This window comes from Botryllus schlosseri, chromosome 7 (genome assembly GCF_051294905.1).
Source record: "Botryllus schlosseri isolate E-star chromosome 7, Bs_hap1, whole genome shotgun sequence".
NCBI classification, from domain to species: Eukaryota; Metazoa; Chordata; class Ascidiacea; order Stolidobranchia; family Styelidae; genus Botryllus; species Botryllus schlosseri.
Window position 1 is genome coordinate 674,919 of NC_137242.1, and position 26,531 is coordinate 701,449.

The 26,531-nt window shown below is 39.4% G+C and overlaps 3 protein-coding genes and 1 long non-coding RNA gene across 4 annotated transcripts in view; all 4 read right to left on the bottom strand.

The window, feature by feature from the left end:
* LOC145443113 (uncharacterized) overlaps nucleotides 1–26,531 on the bottom strand; it is a 197,055-nt gene that overhangs the window by 145,184 nt on the left and 25,340 nt on the right. The window lies entirely within an intron of this gene.
* LOC145443064 (putative amidohydrolase YtcJ) lies at nucleotides 280–11,337 on the bottom strand. Its single transcript, XM_080321061.1, has 9 exons — nucleotides 10,296–11,337; nucleotides 8,988–9,183; nucleotides 7,718–7,879; nucleotides 6,171–6,441; nucleotides 3,889–4,030; nucleotides 3,627–3,715; nucleotides 3,427–3,562; nucleotides 2,330–2,490; nucleotides 280–1,253 (listed from the first exon to the last, which is right to left on the bottom strand). Exons 2-9 carry the CDS (start codon nucleotides 9,169–9,171, stop codon nucleotides 752–754), a joined length of 1,647 nt encoding a protein of 548 aa, XP_080177187.1. The 5' UTR covers nucleotides 9,172–9,183; nucleotides 10,296–11,337; the 3' UTR covers nucleotides 280–751.
* LOC145443066 (tetratricopeptide repeat protein 8-like) lies at nucleotides 11,235–18,953 on the bottom strand. Its single transcript, XM_080321063.1, has 7 exons — nucleotides 18,759–18,953; nucleotides 17,880–17,952; nucleotides 17,466–17,570; nucleotides 15,908–16,110; nucleotides 15,478–15,582; nucleotides 13,698–13,902; nucleotides 11,235–12,375 (listed from the first exon to the last, which is right to left on the bottom strand). Exons 1-7 carry the CDS (start codon nucleotides 18,951–18,953, stop codon nucleotides 11,720–11,722), a joined length of 1,542 nt encoding a protein of 513 aa, XP_080177189.1. The 3' UTR covers nucleotides 11,235–11,719.
* On the bottom strand, nucleotides 18,938–25,627 carry LOC145443077 (docking protein 1-like). The gene has a single exon (XM_080321072.1). The coding sequence runs from the start codon at nucleotides 24,096–24,098 to the stop codon at nucleotides 22,878–22,880; it is 1,221 nt and encodes a 406-aa protein (XP_080177198.1). The 5' UTR covers nucleotides 24,099–25,627; the 3' UTR covers nucleotides 18,938–22,877.

Genomic DNA, 26,531 nt, shown 5'->3' on the forward strand with positions numbered 1-26,531 from the left:
CTGTTTGCTTTTCTATCATGAAACTCTATGTTTGAAAACCCGGATATTTGTTTAGTTCAGTAGGCATGATAAATTATTGCCTCTATCTGGGTATTTGGTGCTTTTCTATCACAACTGTCTCATGAAAGTTTGAGAATGTGAAATTTTAGGCCTGATGAACTATTGCCCCTCTCGGGCTATTGAAATTTTGATACAAGCAAATCATGAAAGTATAAAATACACACAATATTCAATAAGTCTGATAAAAAATGATTGCCACTTTCCACTGAAATTTTTAAAAAAATGTAGATTTTCTGTTCAACTATCATTAAACCATTTACACTTGAAAATTTGCATGGTTCGATAAGCCTGATAAACATATTATTGCCACTTTTCACTGACAATTTACCTCTTTATTGAAATATTGAAAAATTTCTCAAAACGAGCATGGGTAGCTTTGAAGTATCATGAAACTATATTCAAACTATATTATTGCCACTATTGCGATTCTGGCATCAAGGTTTATATTTTTAACATCGTTATTTTCACATTGATATGATCGCCAATTTTCACTGTCATTTCGACACAAGAAAAACGTGAAAATTTACCGTTCAGTAGGTCTTATAAATTACTGCCAGCTGTGCTTCTTCATTAAAATATTGAAACCACTGGTAGATTTTTATCATGAAAATTTATGTCTAATGAGACTAATTATTGCCACTATCGCCTTTTCTTGTTGAAATTGCAACATTTAAACACAAATTGCAAGTATTCATTCTGTAGCGTCAAAAATCTTCTTTCCACGCGCCCAAGTTTCGGCAACTTTTGTATCGAGGAGAGATTCCGGCTTTTCAGAGATGTCAACAAACTCTCCGTCGTTTTCTTTCGGAGTCTCCAATACGACAAAGTTTGCATAATATCCGATCTCCAGTTTGCCCAAAAAGTTTTCAGCGAAATCGGTTTTTGCGGCTTCACTCGTGTACATGTCGATTGCCTGTTGGAAAGTGACTTTTTCTTTCGGTTGAAAACAGCCAGGACTCGTTGAGCCTTGCGGCGCGTCTGGTTGTAGGATTACATCATGTATTCCGACCAGTGAGTTAGGGTAGTAGGCCGGGCTGTCACTGCTGCCAGCACATACAACGCCGTTGTTTAGCAGGGTCTTGTAAGGGTACATGCATTCTTGAAGCTTTTCAGGTAACTTGTCTCTCACCCAGCGCGCATCTAATGGAACGTTCTGAGGCTGTACGGCGGCGATTACACCCAGCTTAGACATTCTGCAAGAGGGTCATAGTTAAGGGTTATAATGTCGGACGAGAATACGGGTAATAACAAAGCGGGGTGAAAAAAGTTTTTTTTTTCAAATCGACAAATGACCAAAACTTCAATAAAAAGTGACTGTAGAGTGGGATTACCATATGTAGGTCTCAGGGTTGTAACGACTCGAGTCACTTTCTCAAAATACGGAAATGACTCGACTTGAACTCGAGTCATTACACGTGACTCGAGACTGAGACGGCCAAGGCCGACATTTCATTGTAATTTCAAAGAATAGTAAAGTAGCCACACTATTGCGATTTCGTTTATTGGTACCGGTACTTGAAAATTCAACTAGAACCGGCTAAGAGTGAGGAAAATTAGTGTATTATAAATGCGGAATATCTGATATCACCAAACAGAGCTATAAAAAGTGGGTTTAGCAACAATTTAACTGGAAACTGGGCAGTCAACACAATGACTTGGACTCGGACTCGAGTCATAATACCATGACTCGGACTCGACCCTCTGCTCGCAGACTTGGACTTGACTCGGTGGCGAATTGAAAATGAATCGACTTGACTCGAGTCAAAACTATAAAAGTGAGATTGACTTGTGACTCGCAGCCTCATGACTTGGTTACAGCCCTGGTAGGTCTTTTGTCCCCTTTTTGGAGAGTGTCCTTGGAGGACGCCCAAATGTCCTATTTTTTGAGAATCTTGGTTAAAGATAGGGTAAAATTTGACGGAGATACAGTAAATCACCACTGAAGTAACGCTTCAGCGGCTATTTTGGAAGCTGAGCCAGATTTTTTTTTCTAGTCAACCAACGGAGAAATTCAAGAAAAGTGTCAATTTCTGGAGATGAGTCTGAAAAATTACCTTTTTTTTAGTCAACCAACCGCCAAGTCGGGAAAAATTAACCATTTTTTCCGGATTTTACTCCAGTATTGTAATTCTAAAAATTTTGAAAAAGTGCCCTCTTTTCAGATTTCCAAAAAGGTAACTCTAGAGTAGGGTGTTTCCCTCCTTTTCCAGCGAAATTCCCGACAATATATCCAATTCCAGAGGACTGAATGCAAATAGCAACTTCTCACCTCCTCACGAGGTCATGGGTGAGAATCTGGCAATGAACCAGAATGGGTCTTTTGTCCGGGGTGACCCTGCACTTCTCCAACGCGGTCACCGCAAATTCAGCAGCTTTGTCTCCGATCACGTGCATTTCCAGCTGGAAACCGCATTTATCCACTTCTTTCACCTGCAAGAAAAGTGGTAATGGTCACGCACTAGACTAGAACTAGGAAATTTTCACTTTTTCCGAATGAGATTACAATTGGAATAATAGGTACACGTTTTGTTCCAAATTAGATTGGAATTAGAATGAATGAATTCACAAAAACTCCCAAATACAATTCAATGCCGAATTATAAAGACATACAACAAAAATCAGTTCATATCAAATAAGATTTCCTTCTCATAAGCATGCAAACGGCGAATGTCTGCACACCAAGCTCGACTTGTTTCGCAATGCACAGTTCTCCAGTAGCAATTTCAGGAAAAACAAATTCTATTCCAACTAAAATGAGAGATAGAAACATTTCACCATTGTGCCCCATATGGTGTGGACACAACGGCTTGCTGAGCGCAAACTTCGATAAAACGGGTATTAATGGGAAGCTGCTGCTGTACTGATTACGAAAATATAAATTCTATTCCGTTCATGGCCCTGGAACCCCCCGAAATCAGCCTCGAATTTTGCATCGTGATCGTGTTTGGCATTGTGACGCCCCAATTCTGTCTGGCAAAACGAGAGTGAAGCTAAGAAGAAAGACATCGCTGTTGCGTCACAATGCCAAATTCGATCACACTGCAAATTTCTAGGCTGATTTTGGGCGGTTCCAGGACCATGAGCAGAACAAAATTTATATTTTCGTAATCGGTACAGAAGCAGCTTCCCATTAATACCCGTTTTATCGAATTTTGCACTCGGCAAGCCAGTCAAAATTGGCCGTAAAGTTGCCTTTGGTCAAATGGAAAGTATGACGTACCCAAATGCTGTAAGCGGTTCAGTCTCGCTGTGTCCACACCATATAGGTCACTGTGGCTTCACAAATTAGATTAGGATTATTTAGTTGTCCAAGTATGCATTAGAATTGATACTCGAAACATTGTGTCCAGCCCTAATTGCGAGTACCATCTTGGTCAGCTCCTCCTGGCTGTAAAAAAGGATCCCGAAATTGTCCTCCTGCCCCGGATCAGTCTTCTTGTACGGCATGCTGAGGGCAGCCGTATCACTGCCGAGAGCACCGTCGGTGAAAATTTTCACGCAACTGCACAAAATTTAGAAGTAAACTTTGTTAATCTTATTGAGAATTTGAAGGTGATTCGCATCACCTGCATTTTAGAAGTGGACCGTGCGTTTCGCCTGCAACTTTCGGTCGATTTGTACCCACGAAATCGTCGTGGAATGTGGAGAAAAAACACTGCGATATAAGATATTTATAATTCTGGATTTCGTGCTGATGTGACGTCAAAATCAATCATACTTAACACAATTTGAAGCCTAATAACACCAGATTCAGGATTCAATCACTGATGTAGACCTACTCAATTCTGCCAAGCCATAATTCTAACTAATTGGCTATCACGATGGTACCTGTATCGGCAGTTTGTTTTCGTTGGCCAGTTCAACGTAAGCTTCCCAGCAATTGGCGTCCAAACAATGCACGCTCGTGATGCCCAGTCTGACGCAATCGTTCAGTGCGGACAAGATGGATTTCTTGTTACGTTCTCTCAAACTGTCAAAGAATACAACTCATTACCAGGGCGATTTTTTTTGACATGTCAAAATTGTAACGTTGGGTCAAAAAATTGTCAAAATTGATCACAAAGTCAAAAAAAGTTTTCCCACCTGCATTTCGTTTGTATCGTAAATATTATCACTGTCGGTGAACTTATCATTTGACATTTTACAGCTTGTAGCCTACTTCATAGTCCTTCCGTTGTAGACGGCCCATTATCGGCTCATTGTGAATCATAAACGGCCAAATGAAACAAATAGGTTGATATGGTGTTATGCTGAACGTGGGCATTAGCTCTTATATCAAGAAACTCATGATGAAAAATTGTGATGCACACAACATTGTCTGAATGAAGCAACAAGGTTTGTCACCAGCAGTGTATGCAAAACTTGAGTGTTGCCAGTCAACAACTGCCGCTGTTGAACGTTCTTTCTCCATTCTTGGTAAGCTACTTAGTAAGGACAGACACTTTCTACCCGAGAATGTATGAAAAATATCTTTCGTTGTTGTTGTACTACAACAAATTTAAATTATTTCTAGCATAATGCGTGATGTAACGACTGGAATTCTTCATAGGTCGAGATTTCGTTAAAATAAAGTTTTTGAATGTAAAAATTTGTTAGTTTTCAAGTCAAAAATTTTTTTCTGACCGAACTACTTTGTAAGGACAGACAGCTCCCACTAGAAATGCAGATCAGTAGAAAAATTCTAACAGTATGTGGGAAAACACCTACTTTACATACATGAGGTCAAAATTGAATTTTTCAACGTAAAAAAATGTCGAAATTGTGATTTTTAGGTCAAAATCTTACCTTTTTTAGGTAAAAAATAATCGCCCCAGTCATAACTACACGAAAAATGGACTCACAAGCCGGTTTTCAGAGCACTTGCTCAGAAAAACAACCTTATTTTTAGTCAATTCACCAGCGATCAGAGTTAGATGAATAAATTCCTCTTATATATGTCCTCTTTTTTTAATCCGTAAATATTAGGGGGCGAAAATTTGTGTAGAGCTTGATAAGAGGGCGAAAAAGGTTGGGAACCATTGGTTTAAACGTACCTTAGAACTCGTTTTGGACGAGCTTAATTTTGACAGTGGAATTAAGCGACACTATAGGCATTATAATAGAGTCAATAGCAAACAACAAAGTCGCATTCCTTTCAAGGGATACCGCACCATTGCAATCAAATTATTGGTCTTTAACAGGACTTTGGAGCTTGGCCTTGCAGAAAATTGGATAGAACCACATATAAATATCTAGTATCAAAAATCCAGCATTGAATGATGTTTCCAATGCTACATTTTACTTACATACATTTGTTGTATTTAAATTTGAGATTCATTTTTTTAAAAGTTTTATCGGTCCGCGAGGTCAAAAAGGTTGAGAACCACTGCCCTAGTATTTAACTGATAAAAATTGCTAATAAACCGAATAGAGTACTTACTTTACAATTTTAAATCGCCCCTTCTACTTTTGTAGTAACTTACGACGTTACGAGTCAGCCAGTCAGTCAATACTACTCAATCCTTTAGTTTACCGGAGCACGACCTGACATATCGATCTCCCCTTCCGACACACGCTACCTCTTTTTGTCGCCTGTTCTTTTTTATTACCTTCTTTTACTTTTCATTCAATGTGCTGGCCTCCTTTTTTTTCATCGCCTAGGCCAGGTGGGTGTCTGATTTCGAAGACTGCTCCAAGTGGTTTCGACACCTTCCTATCTTTTCATTGTGTCGCAGTCTTGTGGTGTATTGAAATCATGAAATTTTTAGCAATAAATTGAATTGAATTGATCCTAGTTTCCATTTTTGGGGCAAAAATTAAGCCTCAAATACTTTCTGAAATCGGCACTTCTACTTGTGATTGAGTCGAAATTTATGTTACTTCTACTGAATAAAACCGGGACGGAATAATTATTTTCAATTTACTTATAAATCGCTACTTCTAATTGCAGCTGAGTAGAAATTTCGAACTTTACTACCAATTCTACATAACAGTTTTCAGTCGTAGGCAAAACCAGGCCTGAACACTTCCTTTTTAGTTTTTACTTACTCGAAAATTGCTACTTCTACTTCTACTCAACCGACGATGATTACTTTGATAACCTCTGTTGAATTGTCTTCGTAAAAACCTGCCTCGGAATTTTCGACATGACTCCAGCCAAAGCAGATTCCTTAAACAGACCGTTTGGTCGGCCCTCCATCTCATGTCCGCTCGGGTACACTCCGATTTTGTCGTCTTTTGGTCTGGAATTTTCATCAAATCCGACCATCCTGAGCGCCAGCGTGTTGAGCACGCCGACATGCAGACATGTATGATATACGACCATTGGACGGTCGGCAGACACCTCGTCTAGATCAGTATTTGTCGGGTAGCGACCCAGTGGTCCTTGTTCGAAACCGTATGCTGAAAAGATGAGTTTTTGAAGAAAATTTTCAGCTTTTCCAAACTAGAATAGAATTAGAATGATAGCTACACTACACAGTTTACAAAATTAGATTACAATTAGAATGATGGCTAGTTACAGTGTCTTCCAAATTAGATTAGAATTAAAATGATAGCTACACAGTGTCTTCCAAATTAGATTACAATTAGAATGATAGCTACACAATGTCTTCCAAATTCGTTCTAACAACGAATTTCCTATATAGCGTTATTTATGCCCATTTTCACTAGAAGCTATCCATTATCTTAGCTATAAAAGCTGTAAAGGAGGACGAATTGCCAAAAAGGATGAGATTTAGGCGTCCTCGGAGGACATTTTCAAAAACCTGAAAAGGAGAATAAATCCTCCTAAAGAAGGACGAATGGTAACCCAAAGCTACACAGTGTCTTCCAAATTATATCATAATTAGAATGATAGCTACAGTAGGGTTACCATATTATGCGATTACCATTGGACTTATTTCAGTAAATGATGGTAATTTATATTTATTTTGATTGCATTTTTTGGCGAAAGTGGTGCCTGGTGCCTATACTAATATCAATACATGTTACATTACTTCGCGCGCAGCGCGAAGAAGAATTTTGAATATCATAAATCTGCTTGAAAAAAATATTGTTTATGTTGATTTACGAAAAACTTTTCAGCCTACTTTAACCCTTCTAAATTCCGGACATTTAGGCATATTTTAGAAATTCCTCCCGGACGCAGATTTTTCAGTGAAATTCCGGACGTATGGCAACCCTAAGCTACAGTGTCTTCGAAATTAGATTACAATTAGAATAACTGAATTCACAAAAACTCAAAATCTTGATAAGGATCACACAAAAAGTGTGTTAAGTTAACAAATTATACTGCACTGATCATCTGGGCAAATAGAAAAATTTGAGCTTTTCCATATTAGACTTGAATTAGAATGACTGAATTCACAAAACACAAATTGAGTTCAATTCCGAATTATGAAGACACACAGCACAATTCGAGTTTACTTCATATCAAGTCAGAGGCCATTCTTATGAAAATGGCAATGTCTGTACAGCAAGCTTGGCTCGTTTTACACGATACAGATCTTCAGTAGCATTTTTAGGAAAAGCAGATATCAGATTAGAACTAAAATGATAGCATAGAAAGATCTCACAAGTTAGATTAGAATTAAATTACTGGCATTTCGCTCAATTAAGTCTAATTAGACAACTATAGACCTATCTAGATTCCCCTCAATGAGATTTTTCAACTCACCCACAAACCAACTGATTTCATCAGACGAGGCGTTGCTGGGATCTTCCAGAAACATCTTGAGCTTCTCTTTGAATTCGGCCATCGAGTTTGGACATTTCAAGTTGACATGATCGGCGAGGAAGTTGCCGTGCCACAGAATGTGAATGTGAGAATCGTGGAAACCTGTCACCCAGAGACATTTGGACCATCTGTTGAGCAACTGCTAATATACTAGTTGATGCTGGTCCATTCTTTATTGGGTAGAGGAGGGTAAGATGAGACATTTTTGCATACTACAATTCCAATCTAACTGATGTCAGTCTTTGCTAATATTTCTACGTCTAACATGCAGCCAGAGTTCAGAGTCTTGTTGACCGCAGATGTCTCATTGAATTGCAGGGTTGTAACGACTCGAGTCATGACTCGACTTGAGTTGAGTAATTTTCTTAAACTTAAACTTTTTTAAACTTGAGTCAATTTATGTATTGACTCAACTTGTACTCGAGTCATTGCGCATGACTCGGAACAAGTCATTTGACTCGAGACTGGGTCTACCAGACAGACATTTCATTGTAATTTCGAAGAATAGTAAAGTTATCACACTATTATTATTTCGTCTATCAGTACTGGTACTTGAAAATGCTACCAGAAACTGTTAAAAGTGAGGAAAATTAGTGTATTATGAATGCGAAGCATTCAATATCACCAAACAGAGTTGTAAAAAGTGGGTTTCACATGACATCAACTCGGAACTGAACAGTCAACACAATGACTTGGACTCGAGTCAAAACACAATGACTTGGACTCGAGTCAAAACACTATGACTCGTACTCGAGACTCTGATCCGTGACTTGACTTGGTGGTGAATTGAAAATGGCTTGACTTGACTCTAGTCAAAAATATAGAAGTGAGATTGACTTGTGACTTGGTCACAACCCTGATGACTTCAATGGCTATTGAAGTACATTAAGTTAATAAATTGATTATTTACTGTTTTTGGTCTCTGCTTCAAACTTGAAATGTGCATTAATACGATATATTCCTTGTATAGATGGATAAATCCGGGATTAATGTATCGACTCAGGAGTCCAGCCCGCCGAATACTTAATTTTTCTGACTGAAGAATTTGCCCGATCCTGACCTATACTTTACAGTTTTTAGTTTAGCCAAAACTAGGCCTAGAATACTTACTTTCTTTACTTACTTGGCCATCACTAATGCTACATGCAATTGGGGAGACATTTTTGACCACCTCTGCCTATGTGCGATCACAAAACGATTTATAGTTTACCTGGTAGAACCCACTTCTTGCCCAAATCTATTGTTCTGGCAGCTTCAGGAGGACGGTGTCCCTTTCCTCCGCAATCTTCTATCAGTCCAGCATCGTTGATGAGGATCCAATCATAGAATCTGTCATCTTTGCCTTCTTTTAACCCGCTGCGCCAAATTTTACCGTTGTGTAACAAAACTGACATGTTCTCTGTGCGCTAAAAATTAGACATTAGTATTCAAGCCGACATAGGACTTGCAGTCTTGGATAATTAGGTAAGTTCTAGTTGTCTATTTTGACTAATGAGAGTGAAAGGCTGGTAATCTAATTCCAGTCCAATTTTGATTCTAATAATGCAAAACGACGTAAGCTCCGTGTATTAACATTTACAATGCTCGTGTTTATGAGAATGGAGTCTGATTTACTATAAAGTGAACTTGATTTTGTTGCATTTCTTCCTAATTCAGGTATTAATTCCATTTCCAAGTTTTCACAAATTCAGTAATCCTAATTCTAATCCCATTTGGAAAAGCTGAAAATTTTCTTGCTATCCAACTCTAGTGGCAATCTAAAACAATCCGAACTTCCATAGAAACTTTCAATACGACACAAAGCATATAAATGGATATTCGCACAAAATGGGGTTGCTGGAAATGTTTGTCCTTCATGACACAATATTTGAAAGTCGTTGACAATATCATGAGAAGGTTCATAAAACAGAACCGTTAGAACTTTGTGGTAATGTTTCAGATTGATCACGACGTCGAAGACATGTCATTTCCACAGACTTTTTGCATAGCTTTGTAGGCCTACGTATTCCGTGTGCTGCATTGCTGCCAATAAAGGCTTGCAGCCTTCCATGGTGGAAAATGCCATCAAAACTGTTATTCTCAATGATGATAAATTTTCTTAGCACTAAGTGTATTATTTCAGGGTACTCAAAAAAAAGATCAATCACTACTCAACTAGAATCAATACCTGATTCAGATTTGGGTACGCACCCTACCCCAGTTCCGATGCAAGACTAAGCAAGTAATTGCGATGTAAGTGGACAATCTGTACATACCTATCTATTCTACCAACCTTCTGATAATGATATGGTGCATCATAAGCCAACAGGCTGTCGGAATTTCATATATTGCAATCATATCATGGAGGAACATTTGCAGCAACCTCATCCTGTGTATGCTTGTGATAAACTTCACGCGTTGAAATATTTGCAAGCATTAGCATTGCATTCTGCACCATGCATACTACGAGGACGTCAACAACAACAAAATATATATCTAATGTTTTCCTCAAATGAACCTCCTCCTAAAATGTACTCACCGAAGACTCTCACTCTGTGGAAGCACACTCAATATTCCTGGTGATAAAAACGGTAATCCCGAACAAGGCTTGAATTCACAGTTTACAATACTCCGGGTTAATGATCCACTAAAAATGACTGCTTTGAAAACAAATGTTTTCTCAGTGGTAAATTCTACATGCAGTCGTCCATCTTAATTCATTGATCATAAACTTCATACGTATGCGAATGTAACGATGAGAAAAATAGCCTACAGCAGAGGTTCGTAAAGTTTACATAACTTAACCTACTCACAAGAAGTAACATCATAAATTTCTACGGAGGAAATAGAGATCTCCAAGTGAGCAAAACTAAGTATTCCAAGAACTGTTGAGGTTCATTTCGACTCGAGTACAAGTGGCTATTTATAAGTAGACGTGAACACCCGTAAACATTTTGGGGGGTTTGTGTGGACCCCTTAGTCAGCTAGTACGAGAAAATCAACTAAACCTAACTAAACTAACTGCTATTGAAAAATGTTTATGTTGAAATGAGCCTGAATACGTTCGGCTGACACTCGTCAGGGTTAATCGTCATCAGCTATCAGTGAGTTGAAATGAACATTGTACATCAACAGCCGTATCAACGAATATGGAACCAATATAACAAATCGAATAGCTAGTCAAATCAGATCGCTCATTACGGTCAAAGCAGTATTTTTAGCTGATACGCATTCGTATGAACATAATATGCAATTGTATATTGAAATTCTGTACCTTAAATATTATAGTACTATTGATAATATGACAAAATCTGATTGACTTTGTAATATACTCTGATTTTTAATGACGTTAAATGTCCAATCAAAAAAACTGGTCAACTGACTCCAGTTTAAGAGCCCTGTCTGGCAATCATGAAGTTTGCATCCAGACGAAAACAGTTTTACATGAAATGCTGCAAATCCAATAAGATCCAAACAGTACTATTACAGAAAATACTTTTATTACAAGAATACTCTAACAAATACTACGCACATAAAAATCACAGTCGTGAGTCGCATTCAGGGCTGGGCACGGATTTGAATGGAATTGGAAATCTTTCTTCTGCAATAACTTAGCTTCTAGTGGTTGGAATTGCGCCAAATTTGGTGGGCATCATCTCTACTGAGGATGACAGAAAAATTTTTAAATTTTCATTAGTTACTTTTTAATGATAAATTCAGAACTTTCTACTGCGAGAATCTCGCTTCCACTGGTTGGAATTGAGCCAAATTTGGTGTGCAGCGTTGTTTTCACCAACCTAACAATTTTATCACATAGCCAGTGAAATCTGACAAAAAAGTTTCTTTTTTAACACCCCTAATACTCACACTTAAACACTCTATTCAGAATCACTCCAGTACTAGATTATGCCCAGCCTCAATCATAACCAATACTACAGTATAAAAATCAAAACAGTACACATGTTATAGTTTCGTGAAATGCTCCTTCAATAGATTGAGTAGATTTTTTGAATCTGTATGATCTGGAAAAGCTTCCGTAGCTTTGAGCGCGGAAGTATATCCAGTCTGCAGATCACCCATCGATTTAGACAGCGTAGCTTGATTAAAATGAGGTTCATACGAATCCGGGTTTAAATCTTGAGCAGCAGTTAAATAGGCCCTGGCTTTATCAATATCGCCACGTCGCAATTCCAACACCGCGAGATTATTATAAGATTCCGCATGACTATTGTCCATGGCTACAGCAAGCCGCAAGCATTGATAAGCCAAATTTGAATCACCAACGCCGATAGCTACATGGCTGATATTATACCAGACGTCGGCAGACTCAACATCGTCTGCAATGCTGAGAGCACGCTCTAAACATTTGATCGTTATATCGTAATGTTGCGCGTAATAACAACACAATCCCAAATTGTTGAAGATTTCGATATTGAAGACTCCCATCTGTAGTAGTCTACGGTACAGACGCAGTGCGATTTCAGGCTGGTCGTTGTAGAAGCAGTCGGCCGCGATGGACGCGATGGCTTCCACGTTCATGCTGTCCACTTCGAGGACTTGTTTGAACCATTGCGTCATTTCGTCGTTGACACGCATGCCCTCGTAGATGCGTGCGATACCTGACGGTCAGAGCAGAGAGTTAACTAGACAGCTTTCCAAATTAGAGTTAAAATGATGTCTGCACAATTTTTTACAAATTGGATTAGAATCAGAATTGCTGAATTCGGAAAAACTTGGACGTGAAATTCAACTACCAAGTAGAAAGAAATACCGTAATTTTCCAAGTATAGTACGCCCCCCATGTATAATACGCACCCTTAAAATGGCATGCAAATTCTGAGAAAAAGCCTGTACCCATGTATAGTACGCACCCTGCATTCGCAGTACATGAATAGCTGTGTTTTAGTACGCGATGGTGTTGTTTTGCGATGTCACTGTCGAACAATCATGACATAACCATCGCTAATCATTATGCAATTAACGGCATTGTCTCTAAACGATAGTAGATAGTAGATAGCAGCCAAAGCCTGCAAGGCTGGCGGCGCGATAGTTCGGGCCAGCGACACGACGTCTTGCGCACGAGGCCTATTACAGATGCGATTGCCAATCATTATACAAGTAACGGTATTGCCTCTATACGATAGTAGCCAAAGCCAGCGTGGCCGGCGACGCGACATCTTGCGCACAAGGTCAGATGCGATTGCTCAGCCTCAGGCCAACGGTTATGTCGTGCACACCACGCCTGTTGGAGGTGCACCTGATTACGCAAGTGATTATATTTTGCGCACATGGCCTGTCAATGAATTAGAGAGGATTGCCACGCGGGCGCTCAGCAACCAATGACTGACCTAATTTCGCTTGCGTACTAACGGCAAACCAATTAAGCAGGAGATTGCGTGCTGTGCAGACGACTCTCGTTAATTGGCAACACGCTGTTTGCTAATTGGTAGCGGTTACACTGATAATACAAATTACTGGGCACGATGGCTGAAAGTGATGCGCGATTGGAAACAAACATGAAGAAAGGTGTGATTTCAAGTTTTTAATCAAGGGAGATTTTTTTCAAGCGTGTTGTTCCCATGTATAATACGCACCCCTCGATTTTAGCGCAAAAAATCGTGAAAATTTTGCTGATTATACATGGAAAATTACGGTATTCCACTAACATGCATTGCTTTCAGTACATGTTTCGCATGTTGCAACACGGTCAAACGAGGTTTAAAGACTTCCCCAGTAGAAAATATTATCCAAATTATAATTTCCGTCGATAAATTAACTCGTAGTGGCGAGGAGCATAAAATTTCAGTGCTTGAAAAAATCATCTTTCACTAATCGACCATAAGCATTACAATGAATACTGTTTCAGCTTTGAGTGCTGGAATCATTATGGCCAGTCCTAGTAGCATACCCAAAATGACATAGCGGCGTTTTAATGGCTTACCAGTAAGCAAGCTTGCTTCGCCGGGAAAATGTTCCAAGCCTTTCTTGTAAATGTCCACAGCGGCTAAAGGTTGATCCAGACGCTGATAGACTTTGCCCAGATACAGCATCGTGTCGACAATCGTCTGTTGTTTGAGCGCTGATTTGAATTGTCTTTCCGCGTCCCGATACATGCCCAGACGGTAGTAACATTTGCCAAGTTGCACCTGAGAGAAAAAGGGGGATGCGAAACAGGATCTAGAAAAGCCTCGGTATGAAATGAGACTAATCGATAAGTAGCTGAGTAGTTTTAAAGAGAAAGTTAGGTCGTTGGTGTCGCGTACTTCTGTAAAATCATCCGAATGTGGGCGACTTTCGAAATTTAAAACATTTAAAATAAAATTAGTTCAAAAAATTCAATATGAAGTAATACTTTTGAAATTGAAGAGCTTCCTGGAGGTACATAACTTCAATTTACAATTGAATAATGTATTCATACTGAAATGAACTGAATATATTACTTAACTAGCAACTGTGAGAAATTCCATCATTTTTATGATAGAATTAGCAGACTCTTGTAGGTACAGATATAGCCTGCAGTTGAATAGTATATTCAATTATTCATACTCAAGTAATCCCGAATATTTTCAGTTGACACTCGTCAGGTGTTATTGTTGGCGATTGGTTCTTTCCAATTCTCTATTAGTTGCTGACGATTACCCCTGACGAGTGTCAGCCAAAAATATTCGGGTTTATTCCAATATCAATATACTATTCAACTGCGGGCTATATCTGTACCTACAAGAGTCTACTAATTCTATCATATAAATGATACAATTTTTCACCGTTAATACCGTAATTTTCCGAATATAGTGCGCCCCGGTGTGTAATACGCACCCTTAAAATGACGTGTATATTCTGGGAAAAAGCCTGTACCCATGTATAGTACGCACCCTGCATTCGCAGTACATGAGTGCATGAATAGTTGCGGTTTAGTACTCGATTTTGTTCTGTTTTGCGATGTCACTGTCGAAAGATCATGACATAATGAACGCTAATCATAATACAATTAACGGCATTGTCTCTAACGAGAGAAGATAGTTGCCAAAGCCTGTGAGGTCGGCGACGCAATAGTTCAGGCTAGCGACACACGACATCTTGCGCACGAGGCCTATTACAATTACAGATGCGATTGCTCAGGCCAACGTTTATGTCGGGCGCACCAGTCCTGTTGGAGATGCGACTGATTACGCAGGCGATTATATCTTGCGCACATGGCCTCTTGTGTATGCGATTGTTAAGGCCCGTCGTTGACGTGATGAATCAACAAGGATAGCCGCGCACGCTAGTAGCAATCAGCGACCTGATTTCACTCACGTACAAACTGCAAACCAACTCAGCAAGAGATTGCGTGGTTTGCAGACGACTCTCGTTAATTAGAAACACGCTTTTCGTTCGCTTCTTTATTTGGCAGCGTGTTACACTCTATTATACGAATGTCGGGGCCCAATGGCTAGAGGTGATGCGCGATTTAAACAAACATGAAAAGTGTGATTTCAAGTTTTTGATCGAGGGATTTTTTTTTCAAGGCTTGTTGTACCCATGTATAATACACACACCCCTATTTTAGGGCAAAAAATCGGTAAAATTTTGCACATTATATATGGAAAATTACGGTAGTTAAATAATATATTCAGTTTATTTCAATATGAACACATTATTCAATTGTATATTGAAGTTCTGCACCTATAAGAGTCTCTACAAAGCATCATATTAATAGGAAAATAACATCTGCCATTCACCTTCCACCACCAATCCTTGTACTGTGATTTTTCAGTGGCGAGCGCCGCCAGCTCGAGAGCGTTGCGTACGTCGTTTTCGTGATGGAAAATATATTCAAACAGAGTCTGAAAAAACATCGCTGTTAGTTTGAAAATGTATCGATAGGGTGAGGTGATAATTAAAAAATGGTCCCAAATATCGAACGAAGATTTGTTTGCTCAAGCAGCAATGCAATAATTGTAAACTCGGTAATACAAATTGATACTTTCCATGATATGTTATATCTGCAGCTTTCAAGCCAAAAACTAGTTTTCTAGTGTAAGCGGTTATCAAGACCACTGTTAGTACAAATCAAGTTTTCACAAATTCAATTTTTTTTCAAATCTAAAATTTTACCAGATTTATTTTTTTCAAATTCAATTTTTTCACTGTACCCATAAATCAACGTACCTTGGACAAGTTGTCTCTGTCGGCGTACTTGTGCAGATTCAGCCGCGACATGTTGATGAAAGGGCCGTCCCGGTTCGAGAGCATGGAGGCCGTGCCCAGACGTACGAAACGCCCGCTGGCACTGGACACGGGCCGCGCGGTCTGAGCACTTCTGGGAGTTTTCAGCGCTTGTTCCATAGTGCCCGGCCTGCTAGACTGGCTCCCTGTGGAAAGATCATGATAAAAATAATATTATTATATATATTCTGTAATCAAATATATATAATAATCAGGACTGGGCAAAAACCGAGTACCTGAATGATTTGATTCAGAATTGAAAACTGAAAAAGTTCGTAAACCACTGCATTGCAGAAGTTGGGAAGCCATGTTTCTATAGACACGATAGGTCAGCCTATGCTTTAAAAGCACAAGTCTTTGGATACCAGACACATCTGCATTTTGACAAGGTCGAAACTTCCTCGACTGCAATGCAAACTTTGCAACAAATTTCACCACCATAAGAGTATGTCATTCCATAACTTTTAGGTATCAATGACATAATCAAAAAGAGTGATATTTGCACGCATCACATGTTTGGATCGATAGCCTATTATGTGATCAAACGTTGATTTGAATAGAGATTGGACGTCGTCCAATTGTAAAATGATAATGCGACCGCACTCAAAACAAAAATGTAGGCAACATTTGAAATCTCGATATCAAAAAGTAGATAAAGACAGATTTGGACTAGAAAATAAATTAGATTGGAATAATAGCTACAGTTTTTTTATAAATCGAACTAGAATTAGAATCATACCCACACATTTTTTCAAAATTAGATTGAAATTGGAATTAGAGCTACAAAGTTATTTCCTGATTAAACTAGAATTAGAACTATAGCTACACGGAATTTTGCAAATTAGATTAGAATTAGAATCACAGCTAAAGTTTCTTCCAAATGAGACTAGAATTAGAATTATAACCACACGTTTTTTTTTCAAATTAGATTAAAATTAGAATTACTGAATCTGCGAACTTGTAAATGGAATCGTTTCACAGATACAGTTATCCTAGCAATCTCAGGAAAACCAGAAAAAATATATCAGAATTAAAATGAAACATTTCATAAATTAGGACTAGAATAATCTATCTGTCCAAGTCTGGATGAAGATGAGGTAGGTCACAAACTCTTTCACTTTCCGCGTAACCATCTACGAAACTGATCTATTTTTAGCCAACTGTCGAGCAAACAATATCCACGACTGACAACGTGCCACAATCTTCATATCGTCAAGACATGTTTGGAAAACAAATAGACGGGCTGTACAACTCACGCACGGGAATACGCACCAAAGCCCTCAAACAACCGCACACAATTCCAATCGATACAACACTATAAAATGTTGACAACGTGCCACAATCTTCATATCGTCAAGACGTGTTTGAGGAACAAATACACCGCAGTACATCTGACACACATGAATTCGCATCAAAGCCCCAAACAACTGCACACGATTCCAACACAACGCAAAATTATGACCACGGTATTGAAACCCACATCAATAACTGGAGCACTCACCAGGACGAATAAACCCGCTCACAGGCCTGCCGGAATTTGTGGTTGGCCGCATAGCCCGACTGATGCCAGACCCCTGTCCGTCACCCGTTGGATTCAAGCTTGTCCCTGCCAAATAAAATAGTCAAGTTCATTCACATCAAATCTGAGATTATTCTCATGAGCATCAGAATGGCAAATGTCTGTACAGCAAGCTCGACTAGTTCCGCACGATAAAGTTCTCCAGTAGCTTTTACAGGCACACCAGAAATCAGATTAGAATCAAAATTAGAAGATAGGAACATTTCACAAATTAGATTAGTACTAGATTACCGACATTTCGCTCAAAAACAACTAGAATTATCTAGTTGCGTACGTGTGACTGCGAGCTGTTTACACCGACAGCAACACAGTCGTATGAAATAACTGATATCATACCGGGCCTAGCAACTTGAGCGACTGCATTTTCGTCCATTATCATCTCTGCAATTCCAGATTCTTCCGCCTCCACCTGTTCCAAATCGAGGAAATGACTTGGTTACAACAACACAACTCTGGCCAGTCTATTATGTATGTCAGACCGTCACTCATGGATATCATGAGAGGGACCTACTAGCAACGTGAGATTGCAAGCCTTCAACAAACTCCAAACGTTCACCAAGCGACAATTTGACCAAAAATCCACCATTACACATATGATACATTGGTTGAGAATACTGGCGCACAAAAAGGACTGTGTATCAACTACAGTGTTAAAATAAGAAAACCAGTAGAGCACGATAATCACACAATAAGAAAAGGTTTTAATGAATATTTACTGTATGTGTGTCTTGACCCTAAGCAGACCACTGAGACCGACTCAACAAACCCCTGTTATATTCTTTGTGGTTGTATAAAAGGAACATATTTTTCCCCATCTTTCATACCATTATTGTAATGAATATGACGCTAGATGATACTCGACTTGAAGCATAATACTGGATTCAGAATCAAATCACTCAGCCTTGGTCAATGCTAGTTGAGCATTAGAAGAAAATAATAATCACACCTTGAAATAAAGTGGGAAATAACTGCCTGTTTTTTGAGTGTGGTAGCCGTAGTGCTAGTTGTGGATTTTGAAAAGTGAGTAACTCCAGTTCTAGTTCTAGTTGGGAGTTTAGAAAACTGAGTAATTCCAGTTCTAGTTGAGAGTTTTGAAAAGTGACCAGTTCTAGTCCTAGTTATGAGGTTTGAAAAGTGAGTAGTTCGAGTTCTAGTAGCCAGTTTTGAGAAGTGGATCGTTCTAGTTCTAGTTGCGCATTTCAAAAATACCGGTACCTCATCAATGTAAACTTGCTCTGTCAAAGCTTTTGTCTTCAAAGACCAGAACGTCTGATCGTACGGGTTTTTATCCAATATTTTCGTGCAAAGATCCGCGCACTCTTCGTATTTCCGACGTCGGAAATAGCTCATGGCCATGAAAAGCGGGTCCATGTTGCCTACAGATATGCCTAAGATCTGATAAAAAAACATCACATACGTTATGCACAATGAAGAATCGGCTTTCGGTTATAAAGAAATAACCGGAGCCGTTGTGGAAAGTTTTCACAGGATATATAGAAAATGTATAACTTTACGACACTTGGGCGATAATATAGGTTGAAATATGCAGGATTATAGGCAGGTTTGTGATTTAAAACACGCATGCTGTACGGACAACGTAATTAAAAGCAAACGTTATTGAAAATTTTCAGAGGACACATAAAATATACAACTCTAGGACGCTTGGGTGTGATACAAGTTGAAATACGACGGATTTTACGCAGTTCTGTGATTTAACACACACACACACCGTACTGATCACTGAATAAAAAGCACAAGTTGATGTAATAACACTAATATGCTCTAGAAATTTGTCTATATAGTGAATGCATAGCTTTGGGATGCTCGGGCTGTAGAACAAGTTCAAATAGACAGGATTTTATGCAGATTAGTGAATTAACACACACACATGGCACGGATTACTAAATTACGAGACTAATCTTGAAATTAGTCTGACGGTGACATCAGGCAGGAAATTTCATTGAATATTCGGATAGTCGAATAACAATATTGATTACGCCTTGAGAGGGATTTCAATCGCGCAAAATGCTATCTTAGTGATTATTAGAGATTCATTCCCAGCAAAGTCTACTTCCATTTTGGTATCATGCAGAAACCGCTCGTCACCGCATGAGTCACCGCGCTTATGCGATATAGAGGAAATGAACGCAACCCTGTTTGAATCGAGGCTGCTATTTCGCTAGGCTTGGAATTTGAGAAGCATTTTCATTGTAGCCTCTTGACCGCAAACATATTTGCGCTTGCTTTTCATAGATTTTGTTCAAATTTTGCATGTTTTTACGAACGAGTATGCCATTAATCACTCTGCCCATCTGGAACATTACATTAAATCCAGTAACGTACATTAGCACAAGTCCAACTGTAATCACACTTTGGACTTCAGTCGGGATTCATAAATGCAACTAATCATAATATCACACTGCATTTTAGGACAAAGTTAAGAAAACTAGATCCTCAGAAAACGCACGCCGTTCACAATGAATAATCGAATAAAAACATGATAAGTCTCTCGGATATAAAGTGCATGGCTATATACGTTGCTATGATCGGACACGAATACTTAGAAGAATACAATTAACATTCCCATCGCGAGACATAGAAATCTATCACAATGAAACGGAAGACTGGCAAGTGAAATTAGTCACACTGGCAATGAACGATTACGCCTGACGCGCTGCTGTATTGCCATCTTTGGAATTAGCAACTTTGAAAGGAAAAATAGGTTGTCTAGATCAGTGGTTCTCAACCGCAGGTCCGTGGAAAGTTTACTGCCATTCAGCCAAATACTTCATAATTTTATATCTCAATTCTAAAATGTTAGAAGTCAGACGCTTGACCGTTAATTAGAGAACTAGAACACCAAATATTAAATTGATTTAGAAGTTTGTTGCATGTCTTTCTTCATCGTGCCGTAATAGAGAATTCATAGTCTGAATTGGGTGTACGTCACAATGAATTGCAAATTTTGCCCGTAACTATTTAATAGTAGCCTAAAAAATGGTTCTTACAAGTTATTTGTGAAAACTACAGTATCGATATGGAAATGCGATACTAATCCTTTGTTTACTCGAACACCCCGTTTTCAAGAATATCATGACATGGCGCCCTCCCCCATATTATAAGGCCCCTAGTTCAGTCGAAGAGCAATACGGAGAAGTTGTGTCTGATACGGCTTCAGCACTTTGCGTTATTAGTATACGTTAATTAAAAATATGACAGATCGTAAAAATGCCACATTGTGTAGCTTTATTTGCGGAAATTATAAGGCATTACTATACTTGCTTTTATACTTCCACATGTATGTTCTCCCGACAAAAGAACTGAAACCAAAATTAGAACTCAGCGTATAATAGTCGTACTTGAAAGAAAAATACAAATACTACTTCTAACAAGCGGAAAATATATTTCATGTCTTTTGTCCAGAAAGTTTTAACGGTGGTCTGCTAAAACAGGACTAACGTTAAAAAGAGTAAAAGTCCACTTTGCCAGATTAGGACACTTCATGGCCTGCTAGGTAAAATATGTAATTGCAAGATTGCGAAACGGTAGTTTCAAACGTTATGGGGGCCATATTTAATGTGACAAAATATTTGATATAGGCGACACTGCGGTGTGAACGGAACCATGCAACCCGGTATTTAAATTACATTCAGCGATACCTTCGTTAAAACATATATGTCACTCGACATCAGGGTACGAAAATTGTGGGTATTACATGACTTTTATGAAAATTAAGTGTTGGTACTACGTGAAAACAGCCCCGAATTCTTTTGGCTATCTCTCTTATTGGGGGATTAAACTACTTCTACTAGACGAACTGAAAATAGCGAAAAGTAAGTAAGTAGTCCACAAATATTTTGAAGTAGAAGTAGGAGTAGCGAGAAAAAACAGATGTTCTTGAGTAAGTACCAGAAGTAGAGGAAAACTACTTGAGTATTTCGAAAAAGTAGAAGTACTTCGTTACTGACCACCTCTGCAAACAATACAGTCGCATTTCTTACAAAGGGTACCAAACGATCACAATCAAGTTACTGGCATTTAGCAGGACTTCACGAGCTTCGCATTGCAGAAACTTCAATATAACCATGCGTGAATATCTATGATCAAAAACGCAGCATTAAATGAAGTTTCCTACGTAACATTGGAATTGCAGACATTTGCCGCTATTAAATTTCGGGCTAATTTTGATTTTTGAAGGTTCATCGGTCTTGCAACATTAGTTTTCAAGTTTTACCTGACCGCAAGTTTAAAAAGGTTGAGAACCACTGATCTTGATTAAGAATTGCCACCATCACGCAGTTCCACGTCGTGTGTCTCAACTACAGCTGTATCCCGGCTACCAAGAAGCTCGAGCATATTACAGTGCACCATAACAGGTGATGGCAGCAATGAATAACAACATTCACTGTCTATATATAATACAGAGGTACAGGATTAGGTTTTCGGCGACTTTTTCTGAAGCAGATTGGATATGGATTCACAGTTTTTAATGGTGAATCGCGATCGGGCCAGGATTCTAAATTTCTACTGCATGAAAGTATAGTTGGACAACTTAAAAATTTACACTTTTTCCGAAATCGATTCAAACTTAAATTATCGTGACAATGTTATTTCCAAATTTACATCAGAATTATACAGTTGAATAGTATATTCATGATCCGAACAGGAGGTACCATCTAAAAACAGTATATTGAGTTTGAGCGATCTCTTTGCCCCGATTATTCGAAATTAAATAGTATAGTAATAAAATAGTATTTACGGTGACCGATTCTTTGTTTATTTATTATAGTTCTGCTCACCGTAAATACTATTTTATTCAGATCAAAATTTTTCGACGCCAATAACTCCGCTTCCACTGGTTGGAATTGAACCAAATTTGGTGAGCATCGTTTCTATAGACAGCCTAGCACTTTCATGGGGTGAATAGAAAATTTTCAAATTTTTTATTATTTATTTTTATATAATAAATAGAAACTTTCTTCTCATGTAGCAAAGCGGTTACTGGCTGGAATTGAACCAAATTTTGTGTGTAGGTTTAAATTAGGTAACCTAACTATTTTATCAAGTAGCCAGTGTGATTTGAGAAAAAAAGTCATTTTTGAAGGGCCCTACTGTACAGTTCTTCAGTAGCATTTCAAGCGAAACCAGAAATCAGGTGAGAATTGACACGAGAACTCAAGAACATTTCGCGAATCAGACTAGAATTAGATCGCTGGGGTTCTGCTCCAACCAGTCTAATTTGCAACTAGAATTATCTAGTCCCGGAAACGTGCAGTCACGCGTTGCGCGTCTATCTGCGCTAATGCGCAATCGAGTCCCTTTCGGAAATCCAACTTAATGCTTCACGTGGTCGTAAACACTGTCGTCGGAAACAGCAGGGCTTTGATTGACTCTAACAGTGGTCGAATATTCACCCTCGTCCACATTGCTTTCTTTCCAAACATTCAAGGAGTCATATTGAGCGCTGTCATCGCCGTTTGCAGATCTACCCCCTTCGAAATCCAAACTACCGTAAGCCCCACCGTCCGCACCAATGGGGGCTACGGCTTCGGAATAAGTAGCTTCCTCAATCGGTTGGGCCTGCCTTTTCTTTTTATCGCCAAACACATTCTTCTTGACTCTGTCTGGTTTGGGCGGCCCGGGGAGTTGTTTTTTGCCTTTTTTATGAGGCGCCAAAGTAGGCTGCGAATTCACGGGTTCGTTATAAACGGGTTCGTCGTTCACGGAAGGCTTCGGGCTCAAAAGCTGGTCTCTCGGGTCGGCATACTCTCCTTCCGTGACCGCGATCGGTGAATGCGGCGGCGGTATATCCGGCAAATGACCCACTGTCGGTGATTTCCTGGACTTTATACTTGAGGTTTTCGGTTTATTTCTCGCGAGATCCCTGACTTTACTGTCGACTTCTTGAAATATTTCGTTGTAATGGTCGGTCATGAAGATGAACATACCGGGACCGGACTCACATCTTCTGCCTGCTTCTAAAGAAAATTCTTGCTTGTCACGGCCGTATTTTCGGAGTAACATTAGCGGCCATGTCGCTTTGACGCTTTTTGGTTTTGCTTTGTCGCGTAATTCCACGTTTTTATCAGTGACAACAAGGCGGTACATCCCGTGTAGCTGCAATTTTTTAGCTAGATCGTTTTCTCGGATCACAACATCATAACCTTCCTCTTCGTACTGCTCGTAGATCATGTTATCAGTGAGCGCGCCGCCTCCGAAAATTACGCCGCTCAAGGCGCAATACCATAGTTCTTTGTCCTGTTCTGTATCCGTCAGTAGGACTTGTTCCTTATTGTCGTTGAACGTGAGTTTAATTTGAAGATCGTGCTTTTTGCCTTCGACGGTCTTGTTGCGTTCGATCGTGACGCAATTGTCGAGGCTTATTATGTGCTTTTTAGCTCGTTTCTGAAATCCCTCTTTGTTATCGTACAATTCGAGTCTGGATACGCCGCGGTGGGAGCGCCGAAATAGCGCCGCATATCTTTTTTGGTATTTTTTAACAAGTCCCGACGGTTTTTGAACGTGGAGTATTCCGGCGCGAACCTCGACCTCCATTTGTATATGTAGTGGAACAACCACAGTAATTAAATCTGTAAGAGTTGAAAGCGCAAATGCGGTCAAAGAAGTCCTCGTAGGTATTTAAGTACAAGTAGAAGTAATTTGTACATTTCTACTGAAGTAGGAGTAATGATTTACAAGTAAAAAAGTAGAAATTCTAGCAAGTAGAAGCAGTCTAAAATCATACCCACTTGATGAAGTAGTACAAGTACGCAAAATATAGTTGATGTACTGAAGTATAGAATTGCTTTGTCACTGACCTCCTCTGGTTAAAAGTTTATGGATTGATCTTGGGCACTTCTTCGTTATTCACCACACATGGAGAAATGATCCACATGAAACCAATAAATGTTTCACATGAACAAGTGAAAATTTATGAACATCAAAATAAATTGTTTTTCGCGTTGGGGTGGGGTAGACGGGTATTTGGGATGGGGGAGGGGGATATTATGGTGGGTTAGGGTCGAGGTTGGTGTTAGGATATCCTAAGATTCGGGTCAGGAGATATTATGGTGTAAAGAAGGGGGTATTAGGGTGCGAGTTAGGGTAAAGGTTGGGATTATATAGGATAGAGTATTAGGGTGGGTTAGGGTCCAGGTTGGGGTTAGGATATCCTAAGATTGGGGAGGGGGGATATTAGTGTTGAAAGGATATTAGGGTTGGGATATCCCAAGATCAGATTTTGGGGCGTGGATATTTGAGTTCAGACTATCGTGTCCCTCCCTCAACCCTAATCTTGGGATACCCTAACCCCTACTTTGACCCTAACCCTCTCCAACCCTAATATCCCCCACATCGACATCGAACCCTAATATCCCCCTCCCCTATCCCTAATATCCGTCTCTCTAAAGGCAAAAAAACAATTCATTTCGACGTTCATAAGTTTTGACATGTTCAAGGGAAACATTCATTGGTTTCATGGGGATCACTTCTCGATCTGTGGGGAGTACCGAAGAAGTGCCGAATTTTAAATCTCAATCCTAAAATGTAACAAGTTAACGCTTGTCAATAATTAGAAAACTCAAGCATCAAATTTTATATTGATTTACAAACTTCAGTAGAACCGCGTCTATATATCTAATATCGCAAAGACAGCATTAAATGAACTTTCCAATATTTCATTTGCAAATACATTTATCGTAAGGAAATTCAGAGTTAATTCCAATTTTTAATCGTTCACCGGTCCCATAAAGTGAAATCCATGGCAATGTCATGCGCAACTTTCCAATAATGACTGAATTATTCTATGCCAGAAGCCCTCACCGGAGTCACCGCAACCTATCGCCGAAAACAACCACTAATTCCAGTCTGGCCGGCCGGACCGCAATATTTGTTCTTCAGTCTGTCTCGCGTAACTTTCTAATTCACAACAACATGACAGTCACTCATCCGGGGTTCCCATAAATAGCATGACAAAATTCGCGGAGTTTACCCGACTGTAATCTTACGACATCCTTTCCCCCCAAGCTCCAACCCTAAATGCAGTTCAGTTTATTATTAACAATTTTACCCGATCGCCCGAGCATCTGATCTCCTCTCACTGGCTTAACACAGTCATTTGAAGTCAGTAACCTTGCTTGTCACGCCGCTAAGTTGACCCTGTCACGCGAAAAAAGCTTCTATCACGCAGGATTTATTTCAAAAAAAGGTCGGAGATTCCAATCAGGCCGATCGGCAAACCACAAGTAAACGTCGCAGGCGAACAACTTGCGCAAATGCGCACACTGAATGATAAGCATAATGCCACAATCAACGGGCAAGCAGAAATCGGCGATGTCGACGATGTCAACAATGTCGGCGATGTCAGCGATGGTAGCCCTTAGCGATATCGATCCATATTTTATACTTTACAGCCAGTCAGTAATTTTTGGATATTTACATCGATTAATGAACACGAAAAGATTGCCATATAATTAAAAATAGGCAGGATAGGAGTGGACTTTTATTCAGACACCCACGTTGGTCCTAGTAGAGTATAGCATCAATCAATCAATCTGTGTTATTACTATTTTCATCATTTCAAAACACCACAAAACTGCGATACAATGAAAAGATAAGAAGGTGTCGACACGACTTGGAGTAGTATTTGAGATCAGCAACCCACCTTGGCCTAGGCGAAGTAAAGAAGGGGCATATATACTAGCCAGTCTTCAGGGTTACCGGACCACGACCTAACATCGACCTCGCCCTCCGCCACATGCCACCCCATTCTGTCGCTTGCGTCTTATATTCTCTGCATTACTTTTCATTCATTGTGCATGCCTCTTATTTACTTCGCCTAGGCTAAGGTGGGTGTCTGATCTTAATGGCTACTCCAAGTTGTTTCGACATCTTCCTATCTTTTCATTGTATCGCAGTCTTGTGATGTTTTGAAACGATGAAAATATTAATAAACCTGATTGATTGATTGCACACTGAATGTATATGGTA

Excerpts from the sequence above, each read along its gene's own strand:
- LOC145443064 (XM_080321061.1), bottom strand. The coding sequence starts at position 9,171 with ATGTCAGTTTTGTTACACAACGGTAAAATTTGGCGCAGCGGGTTAAAA. Across the intron at positions 4,031-6,170 it reads GTCATGTCGAAAATTCCGAG|TTTGAGAGAACGTAACAAGA; the intron begins GCAGGTTTTTAC and ends ATTCTTTGACAG. Across the intron at positions 2,491-3,426 it reads AGGAGGAGCTGACCAAGATG|GTGAAAGAAGTGGATAAATG; the intron begins GTACTCGCAATT and ends CTTTTCTTGCAG.
- LOC145443066 (XM_080321063.1), bottom strand. The coding sequence starts at position 18,953 with ATGTTTTTTTATCAGATCTTAGGCATATCTGTAGGCAACATGGACCCG. Across the intron at positions 17,953-18,758 it reads AGCAAGTTTACATTGATGAG|GTGGAGGCGGAAGAATCTGG; the intron begins GTACCGGTATTT and ends GATTTGGAACAG. Across the intron at positions 16,111-17,465 it reads GAGCGGGTTTATTCGTCCTG|GGAGCCAGTCTAGCAGGCCG; the intron begins GTGAGTGCTCCA and ends ATCTTTCCACAG.
- LOC145443077 (XM_080321072.1), bottom strand. The coding sequence starts at position 24,098 with ATGGAGGTCGAGGTTCGCGCCGGAATACTCCACGTTCAAAAACCGTCG.